The sequence below is a fragment of the Homarus americanus genome, unplaced genomic scaffold, assembly GCF_018991925.1.
Source record: "Homarus americanus isolate GMGI-L3 unplaced genomic scaffold, GMGI_Hamer_2.0 scaffold2604, whole genome shotgun sequence".
Taxonomy (NCBI): domain Eukaryota; kingdom Metazoa; phylum Arthropoda; class Malacostraca; order Decapoda; family Nephropidae; genus Homarus; species Homarus americanus.
Genome location: NW_024715203.1, coordinates 1 through 10,952, shown reverse-complemented (window position 1 = coordinate 10,952; position 10,952 = coordinate 1). Strand labels below are relative to the sequence as shown.

General features: G+C 40.0%; 1 protein-coding gene across 1 annotated transcript; it reads left to right on the top strand.

Moving 5' to 3' along the window:
* The first annotated feature begins 406 nt into the window (after positions 1 to 406).
* Positions 407 to 7,904, top strand: LOC121854767 (L-ascorbate oxidase-like). The gene is made up of 5 exons (XM_042349536.1): positions 407 to 437; positions 1,185 to 1,272; positions 6,500 to 6,620; positions 7,387 to 7,630; positions 7,876 to 7,904. Exons 1-5 carry the CDS (start codon positions 407 to 409, stop codon positions 7,902 to 7,904), a joined length of 513 nt encoding a protein of 170 aa, XP_042205470.1.
* Positions 7,905 to 10,952: the final 3,048 nt, after the last annotated feature.

Genomic DNA, 10,952 nt, shown 5'->3' with positions numbered 1-10,952 from the left:
AGATCATTATTTTGTTGACGCCTAAATCCCCTCGATACTTGATAACGTCTGGCATCTACTAGTGAGGTCGTGTTATGATAGGTTAGTGAGGGTTGCTTGACGTTGTGATTAGTTGGTAAGAGCTGCTTGACGTTGTGATTAGTTGGTAAGAGCTGCTTGACGTTGTGATTAGTTGGTAAGAGCTGCTTGACGTTGTGATTAGTTGGTAAGAGCTGCTTGACGTTGTGATTAGTTGGTAAGAGCTGCTTGACGTTGTGATTAGTTGGTAAGAGCTGCTTGACGTTGTGATTAGTTGGTAAGAGCTGCTTGACGTTGTGAATTAAGTCAGAATTACAGCATTAAAAGTTATATAATAAAAAGAAATAACTGAATAAATAATTGTTCATATTCCAGTACTTTTGCCGGTATGGCCTTGAGGCAGATGCCAGATATTGTCAGTAAGAAGGCGGGTGGTGAGGTAGAATATCCATTATGTATATTTTACTTCAGCTTCCATAACAAAGAGATAATTAAATGGTTTAAAAACATCCTAAGTACTGTACAGTCTGCAATGTTAATAGCAAATTATTTCTACATTTTTTAATGTTTAATATTAACTGTAGTAATAATAAGGATAAGAATACAATGATCATGCTAATGTCAGATTATATATACTGTATGTGGTTTAGTAGCAAGAAAAATTATAATTATCTATGTATATATGTAAATTGCAAAATTGTAAAAAAAAAGAGTAACTGTACAAGACTCAAAGTATCGTAAACTAATATTTTCTCCCCTGTTAACTCTGAATCAGGGAAAGAATCAAGATAGGGTCAATTATTGATGTAATTCTGACATTGTTTTAACCACAATCACCACACTCGTTAATGTCAAATCATAAGCCATGTAATTGTGGGGAAATACGATATTTTTGTTTAAGACTTGAATCAGTTTTTTTTTCATGTCAAAATATAATAATAATAATAATAATAATAATAATAATAATAATAATAATAATAATAATAAAATGTTTAATTGTGAAAACTTGGCACATGAGCAATTTAATCCCAGAACTGTTAAAAAAGTCTTTCATCATACAAGACACAAGTTATTTAATGGTTATCAAGTGTGTAGGATGACTATAAGTTATAAGTTATTACTTACTACGTATTTATGTAACTATCCTTTTTTTTCCCTCTTTTTAGGCAGAAACTGCAACAGAAAATGTGTTTATGGAGACACAAGAATCTGTCATTTCCACTTTGATGTCCATGCGTACCAGACCTTGTCCAGGTGAGTCTCTCTCTCTGAGGTACTACTGTAGCGTGCTGTATGTGGCCAGTTGTCAAATTCTCTTTGTATGGGTTCACATACGTACGTACATGTAGATATCTCACACTCAGGACTGAGATAGATTGGAAACTCACAATGCGTTGTCTGTATATATATTGTATGTACAGTGCAGTGCTAGAGAGTTGTTGGTTGGTGAGGAGCTTGTTTGGAGGTCTTGCCGGTTCTGGAACGTAGGGTAGAATGGACTTCAGGTCGGTCGGTGATACGGAGAGAAGAGAGCATTAGCTCTGAGGGTGCAAGAAGGGGACAGTACAAGGTAAAGTTCAGAAGTGGGAAATAGAGGAGGAGGTTAACAGCAGGTGGGCTATCCACCTTGCGGAGACGGGGTTTTTGTCTTCCGTCAACAGTGCTGCATTAGAGGACTCACGCGGTTAGGGAAGGCCGGTCTCAGCCAAGCTAAGCTAAGTTGTTCTATTTGATGTTTCCTTGGGGCATATTATGTAAGGGGGGGGGGTGTTCCTTCAGGTCCTTGTGGCACTGGGGGGATGATCCCCATCTTTTTCGTTTCTAGTTTTTTATTGTGGGTGTTTGTGAACTTTTTAGGTCCTTGTTTGTTTGTGGGGGCCCTCCAGGTCCTTGTGTGACTGGAGAGTTGTTCCCATCTTTTGGTTCTTTTTTATTGTGTATATAGAGGCTCTGGTTCTTCGTTATCATTTTTCCTGCTCCTAGGCCACCATCTGTGCGATGTGTTGTTGTTTTCCTCAATTAGTTGGTTTAGTATGGGATCCTGTTCTTGCTGGATTTTTTCCCATATTGCATTTGCTTGGGTGTGTAGTCTGGTGTTGAGTGGGTGTATGCCGTGTTCTGTGTGTATGTCTTGTGCTGTTTGTGTGTATGGTGGCTCTTCTGAGGGCTATATTTTGCACTGCTTGAAATTTAAGTTTGTTCTTGCGATTGTGTTCAGAGGTATCGGAGGGTATTCTAAGTGTGGTCTGATCAGTGCTTTGTATAGGTGCAATTGCGTGTTGGTGTTTAATTGGCGGAATCTTCTGAGCTTTGTAAGTTGTGATTTTGCAATTGCTATTCTTTCATTGATGTGGGGGAATATTCCGTTTCTGGTTATCTTGAGTCCTAATATTTTTTCGTTGGCAGCATATGGTATTTGTTGGTTATTGATAATAATAGGGTATGGGTTTGTTTTTGCGATGTGAATTATTTTGAGTTTTTGGATATTGGTTTTTATCTTCCATTTACATTCATAGTTATTTATTATCTCTATTTCTCTGCTTGTTCTGATGGCCATCATTTGTTTGGATTTTCCTGGGTACCTGACTATCTGTGTGACATCATCTGCGTATGCTATATATTCTGATTGCCGTGGTTGCTGCATGTCTGCTTTGTATACAGTGTATAATGTCGGCGATATATTACTGCCTTGGGGAACTCCACTATGAAGGTTGAAAGTTTGTCCTAGATGGTTGTTGATGATTAATTTGGCCTTTCTGTTGTCTAAGAAATTGCATAGTAGTGTTGTGATATTGGAAGGCATGTCCAATTTGATTATTTTCAACTTCAATCCTTCAATGGCGAGACTGAGAGCTTACTGTATATACTCGGCCACCGGAAGTAAGACTGGATGTAAGCGTTGCAGGTGGCGACCCCTTCCCCCATGAGAAACTCGCCGGTTGGCTGAACTCCGTCGCTATGGAATGCGGCTAGGCTTGAAAGTTGTAGGGGAGAGTATCCACTACACTACCACGGCTTTGAATTATATTTCAGAAGGGCAGAAAAATCTTACAGAAATGCGTAAAAAAACCCCAGTCTTTGAACGCATTTTCATTCCAATTCCTGTTTGCACTCTCCTGGGCGGACGAGAACACGACGGTCACTTGCCCTTAGAAAGAGTCAAATTTAGTAAAGACTAAAGTTATCTTGATTTTCCTGTAAGTTCTGCTTGGCCCCGTGTCTTTGGATGTAAATAATGCTTATGGGGAAAACGAAGTATTATAACTAGTTTGCCTGTACGATAACTTAACCGTAAATAGATTTTATAACTAACTGAATTTCTTAGAATCCTTGGTTCAGTGAAGGTGATACAAGAAAGTACATATCTTGCTGACTTGAACTAAAGCTCAAAAAGTTCAGACAGGCATTATAATTAAATTGTGCTTATTACAAAATAGTTAAGAATATCGTCCCAAATGGATATTAAAATACAGTTTGGTCTCCATTTACGCGGTCAATTGAACCCGTGGAGTACTGCGTAAAACGAGAAACGCGTAAATGAAATAACAGAACACATGGGATTAATTGAAATAGAGACTGGGCCGACCCCGAAACTCCACTTTTTCTGACACAATACGTACGTTATAGTAAAAATAGTATCTTAACTTTATTATGGTACGCACACACATACATAATATAGAAGAGAAATATCAATAAGAGAATAATATACTGTACCAGGTAAAAGAAAAATCAAGGTTTAGCACTTACGTTAGGTTAGTTTAGAAAAAAATCAAGGTTTAACACTTACTTAAGGTTAGGTTAGAAAAAATCAAGGTTTAACACTTACGTTAGAAAAAATCAAGGTTAGGTTAGGTTTAACACTTACGTTAGTAGAAGAGATGGGTCGGCATACGTTGATGGGGGCTGGTTCCGAGGCAGAGGGCAGATTACTGGCCCTCAGGTGAATCACCATCACTATCCACCATAGTTGTCAGGGCCTCCCTGACAAATTCCTCAAAGTCCATAGCATCACTGTCACTGACTTAGGCTGGCTGTGGTGGGTTGCGGACGAAGAAGTCCGTGATGTTACGCTGACGGCTAGTGTTGATGTTGTCGTGATACATCTGGATGTACAGCTCCATAGTCTGCAACAGCTGGTTATTGAAGACTTCATAGCGGTGATTGTCAGGGTCGTTGAAAAGGATGAGCTTGAGTTTCTCTGCAAACTTGATCGCATCCTTAACATTACCATGCGTTAACTTGTGTTCTTCTCGGGATGACGCACCACCTGCATCTTCACTGACGTCATCGTCTTCTACCATCTCGTCGGCAGTCACCTCAGGATCCCTTATCACCTCCATAATGTCGTCGTTGGTGGTCTCGGAGAAACCTGCAGCTGTAACACTCTGCGCAGCTTCTCTTGCAAGGTCCACTGCCACTGCAACAGACTGAACCTCACCAGTCACAGGTTGACTCTGCCTCCCACCTGGGATACCTTGCAACACCTGCCACCATGAGTGACGAATCGTTGCCACAGACAGCTGCTCCCATGCCTCCACCAAGAAATCAACAGCTTTCTTTACATTAAATTTCTTCCAAAACTGTTTGACGCGAACTTCTTGATCCACCAACTCTTGTTCCTCGTCGTCGCTCTGGCTATCGCTATCGGTGTCACCCGGGTTACGCAACTCATCCTTGGTATTGGTACAGTCGTTCAGGAGCTTAAACTTCTTTGTAGAGAATGCAGCCTTAACGTTGCATATCAACTCCTGGTCCATGGGCTGGATTTACGACGTAGTGTTAGGAGGAAGGAAGACCACTTTTATGTTGGGGTGACAATCCAACAGTAGGGGCGAGTGTCCTGGTGCGTTGTCAAGGAGCAACAAAATGTTGAATGGAACATTCTGTTGCTCGCAGAATTTTTTGACGTTGGGAACGAAACAGTCGTCAAACCAGGAGAGGGACAGAGCAGTGAGCATCCACGCCTTACTTGCGGTTAGCCAGTGGACATTTAGCTTGGTCATGTCCATGTTCTTGTAGGCGTGCGGCTTGCAGGCTGTGTGGATCACCGATAACTTGAGTTTACAGGTACTGGAGGCATTGGTGGTAAACAGGGCGGTGATGCGCTCGTTCTGCAACTTCCGGCCAGACACTTGCTAGCAGCCTTGACAACGAAGGTCTTGGAAGGTAGCTTTTTCCAAAACAGACCGGATTCATCCATGTTGAACACCTGGTCGTCGGTGTACTGTCCTTCCTCCATAACTTCTCGTAAGAATGGAGGAAAATCACTCGCCGCAACACGGTCAGCACTACCACCTTCACCACCAATGTTAATGTTGGTGATCTTGTTCCTCTTCTTAAACCCTTGCAACCACCCAGAGGAAGCATTGAAGGGTTTGGGCTCTGCAACTCCCATCTTACGTGCCACTGCTACGTACAGTTCATGTGCGTACTCTTGAACGGGCCGCGTGTCCACCGCCATGTTGCGTCTTGCCTGACGAATCAAGTATCTCACAAGTAAATTCTCCGTCTTGAGCAGCACCTTGTTCTGGCAGTACTTCACCGTTGAAGTACCTGCAGACTTTGTGATGTTCATGTGTTTTTTTATCTTGGCTGCATCCTTCTTGATCGTCCTGATCGTAGATTCGTTCACGCCATGCTGGTGCGCCAAATCAACTTGTCTCGTTCCTTTTTCTAAATCTTGTACTTAACTTCGTAACTTAGGGCACGTCGTATCTTCTTTGGCTTAGGGCGGCTGGGTCCAGGTAATGCAAGGTTTTTCTGTGGTGGTGGGGGTCCAGTGGAAGCCATTCTTACGAGATTAGCGGGCACAATAGAACACAGTTTATACGGAGTGACTGGAAGGAGAGCGACTGATGCGGCTAGGTCAACTGGCTTCTTCCCTCCCGTGACAGGGCACGTCATATTACATTAAACCAATCACAGCTAGCGGGGGAGGGAGGTAAGGATGTGTGGCCCAATCACAGTCCGATACGTCATATGACGTCACCGATAACGCAACACCGACATACTGCGCAACCTTACTCGCGCCGCTTACCCAAGCATGGCGGGAGGTTTGAATCCAAAAATGGCGCGGCGCGGCTGGACCGCCAGATGCTCTCCGCGTAAATGACCAAATTTACCGCGTAACTCAAGCATTTCAATTCTGGCAAGGCACCGCGTAAATGACCAAACGCGTAAACCAAAACCGCGTAAATCCAGACTCAACTATATTTTATTATGCATATTAAAGGAAGAAATTTAACGTATGAATATCTGAGCATATTAATTAAAGGTAGACTTCATGTTTCTTGGTGATGTGTATTTCTGTGTTTAAACAACACAGTAGATGCATACTGTATACTAATCAACACCTTTGCAAAATTAGGAAAGGTAATTCTTGTTATGTTTTACTATTAAGTAGGTCAATGCAATTGACAAGTTTTCTAAATTAAGGAAGGTATAAATTCTGCTATTTTTCTTTATATCTATGTGATCCCAGGGCGTGCTACGATTGCCCGAGGAACACCACGGACTGTCATCGGCCGGAGTGCATTCCTGGGGATGGCTTCAAACGGCGCATCTTGGTGGTCAACAAGCAGATGCCGGGACCACCCATTCAAGTGAGAAACTTTTGTTTTTGATTTTTTTTTCTTATAACTGTGAAAGTGACAAACTGTTGTATTTGAGGTTTGTTTTTTTCTCTGTATGTAATATGTAAATAAGAAATAGGCTTATTTATGTACAATATACAATACTGTACAGGTGTATTGATTAGCTGTTTGGCTGTTTCGATCATACTGTATATCTTAATGTATTCATATGGTCTGTCCATATGCATTTGTAAGAAATAATGGGAAAGAATTTTGTTTTAATGTGAAGTTTTATTTATGTATTTATTTATAGGTATAACACACCTCTTAGTGTAGCCTTTGGTTGGTTCACCTGCATTTGTAATATCAGTAGGAAAAAATAAATGAACAATTAATGGTGTTCTGCTAAGAAAAGAAAACTTATTTTGACAGCCAGAGTAATATATACCCAGTAAATTATGCCTCAGCATGACAGTACAGGTACAGTAAAAACTCCTATGTGTGGACTGGTTGAGAAAACCAGGAATAACTATTTGCCTCTTCTCCAAAACAGTCGAGGAAGAGTGGACACATAAGAACATAAGAGTGGAGGAAACTGCAGCAGGCCAATTGGACCGCTGCAGTAATTACTGTGTATGGGAATATTTTAGCTCATGAGAAAATATTTTCACTAGAATTACCAAGAAGAATGACTTCAGGTTAGGTTTACTGATAATTTATATAATTTGATGGAATTAACCTAAGTATAGTTCTTGAATGTATTGTTGATAATTCAACTGATATGTTGTACCCACAGGTGTGTCAAGGTGACCGTGTAGTAGTGGATGTCAAAAACTTAATGTACAGTGGAGGCCTAACTGTACACTGGCATGGCATCACCATGGAAGGACCTCGTTCCTCTCGTGGTCGTAAGAAATCTGGCACTCCTCATATGGATGGTGTTCCTGCTATCACACAGTGTCCCATTCACTCTGGGGCAACCTTCAGATATTCCTTTTATACCCCAGATGCTGGCACACACTTCTACCATGCACATACAGGTCAGTCAGTGTCTACAAATGATGCTACAGTGTACAGGGGGTCCCCGGGTTATGAACGGGTTCCGTTCCTGAGGACGTCCGTAAGTTGGAAATGTATGCAAGTTGGAACATATACCCTATGTGCACTATATCATAGCCCAAGTCCTTTTATACATCTCGAATCACTTACTGTAATTTAAGAGAAAAGATGAAATTGAATGACAAAATACCCAAAGAAAAGGTAAAAATTAATGTTCGACACCTAGGTTGGAGCATGGGGCTGGCTTGCATGTAGAGATGGGCATGTGTAGCAGTGACAGAGACTTTATTGGGACGAAGCTGAAGATGGTGGTGATGATATAGATGTTAACAGGATTGGTTCTGGAGATTCTAGTGAGGTAGCATTAACTGGTTCTGGAGTTGCTGGGAGTTGCTCTGTAGATGCTGCAAAGGTTGTGGGACTGGTTCTGTAGATATTACAGAGGTTGATTGTAGACATTCAGTAATACCTCTATGAACCTTGGTGAATCTTGCTTTGTTGGAATCTTGCTGTTCAAATTTAAACAATCCTTTTTCAATATGCCTAAAACCTTCTGCCATTTCTTTTGTAACAGATCACTTTGGTTCTGTAGTTTTAGCTTTCTCTACATCCTCTGACAAAATTTGCTTCTCCAGCTTAATCAGGTCCTCACTGCTTAATTCTTCGGCATGATACTCAAGCAACCTTGTAACATCATCCACATGAATATCAAGTTGGAGTTGTTTTCCAAGGTTTATTACCATTGTTTGTGTCACTTCCCCAACATCATCTTCAAAGCCCCTGAAATCATGGACAAACTATGGGCAGAGTTTTTTCCAAACACCATTCATGTTGGTTTCTTTTACCTCAGCCCACGAATCTGCAATGTTTTTTACAGCATCCAAAATGTTGTAGGACTTCCAAAATTCCTTGAAAGTCCCACCCTCTTTTCATTCTGTTGCCTTGATAGCTTGAGCAGATGTCCTTCTCAGGTAATATGCTTTAAATGAAGCAATAACTCCCTGTCCATAGGTTGTAAAACATGTTGTGTTTGGAGGTACAGTATGTACATAACCTTAATGTTTGGATTAACATCATCTAAAAATGTTGGATGGCCCGGTGCATTGTCAAGACTGCTCCTCTTCAGGCACAAAATGATTAAGGTACCAGTCTTCAAAAAGGGACAATGTCACCAAAGCCTTCTTATTAGCTTTCCATTTAGCTGGAAGTGATGCCTTGAAAACACCCTTCAAAGCTCTAGGATTTTCTGACTGGTAGACAAGCAAAGGTTTTAGTTTGTAGTCCCCAGCAGCATTACCCCCTAACAGTAAGGTCAGCCTCTCCTTGGCAGCTTTATGCCCTGGTGCCGTTTTTTCATTTTTTGAAAGGTACGTGCGTTCGGACATCCTTTTCCAAATTAAACCAGTCTCATCAATATTAAAAAACTTGCTCAATACAATAACCTCCTCCTTCAATTACATTAGCTAAAGCAACAGGAAATTCACTAGCTGCATCTTCATTAGGGCTAGCTGCTTTACCTTGCACTTTAATGTTAAGTAAGTTTACCCTTGCCTGGAACCAGTTAAACCAGCCCTTACTAGCAACAAAATCTTCCCCATCACTTTCACCACCACGTTTAGCCTTCAAGTCAATGTGCAGGCTTCCTGCTTTTTCCTGAATCAAGGTTAGACTTAGAGGCAGACGCCTTTGATTTTGATCTTCCACTCATATCACTAACAATCTTTCCATTTCAATAAACAATCCATTTCTTTGTTTAACTAAACAAAGTTGACTGCATTGATGTAGATCCTTTCACATGTTCAAGAATTTCTCTTTGTCTTTCAAAATTGTTTTGACCATTGACCAACCAATCGCCGATGTTTGGCCTTTTTCAGGGCGTTTAATTACATCAAGCTTCACTTCCATCATAGTTATTTTCCTTTTCTTGGATGCACTACTATCACTTGCATCAGGTTTGCATTTGGGAGTCATGATGAGGGCCAAAAAAGTTAACAAGCAAAAAAACAAAAGTTTGCACTTGATCACACAAATTAGTGAGATGAGGGTACGGTGTATACTGTACGTGTATTAGGAGTAAAAGTTACTTAAAGGAAGAATTACTTTGTTGAGTTTTCTTTAAATTAACAGGAAACATTCACAAGTTGAGCCTCCCTGATTTAAAAATTGGTGGAATGGTTATCATACTAGGTTGATAGTCCACTGATTCTGTAACTGATATCCTGTGTGAACCATGTCACCGCTGGCTCACAAATACCCAGACCATAAGGGTAGATCAGTACCTATCCTATCTCAGCCTGTCCCTGATATGTGATGCTTGGCCCATTAACAGACACGCTGGATTGATCCATAACTTAAGTGGATTACTTGACACGTGTAGCTTGAGTGAGTTTAGGTCACATTTTCAGAATAGAATCTCATGTATACCTCCTCCTCTAGTCCATCAAAAGGGTAAAACAAGACAAATGTGGAAGTACTATATAACATACTGTACTGGTCATTAAAAATAATATTGATAATTATCTTGTGGTATATTTTGGGGTTAATATTTATAAGTTGCCAACACCTTCTTATATAGTACCTGTATTGAGTCTTATATAGGGAGAAAGAGACAACAAAGCTAAAAATAATTTATTTCTATTGTGTTTCTGTCGGAAATTTAATTTTTTTGAGTATTTTGACTGATAAAATTGCCCATATTATTAGTTGTTCAAAGTGGGCAGGGCTTTGAAGTATGTAGAAGGAAAATGTGAGGTAAAATACTAAAAAGAACACCAAATAAACCTCTCAAAAACCTTACCTAACCTTTCCTAACCTGTAAAAATGTTAAGAATCGCTTTCATGTTTATGGATCCCTCTTCATCTGAGCACCGAAAACAACACCATTATATACTAATCACTGAAAACATTTACAAGGTAAACGTTTTATAGTTATAGAAATTTTTAACGTGAGGTAACATTTTCAATGGTTTGTTTAGTGTTTTTTTTTTACCCCACATTTTCCTCTACTTCAAAGCCCTTCCATTATTGAACAAGTAATGTTGTTGGTAATTTTATCAGTTAAAATACTCAAGAAATATATATTTCTGATCGAAACATTATGGAATAAGTTATTTTTAGTTTTGTTGTCTCTTTCTCCCTATATAAGACTCAATACAGGTACTCTATAAATAGGTGTTGGCAGCTTATAAATATTTATAATTTTTTTTTTTAATGGCCATTGATTTAGTAAGATGATATAATTTAAGTACAGTATTGTACTGTACTACATAATTATGATGTCTATTAACAGGGTTTCAGAGAGGT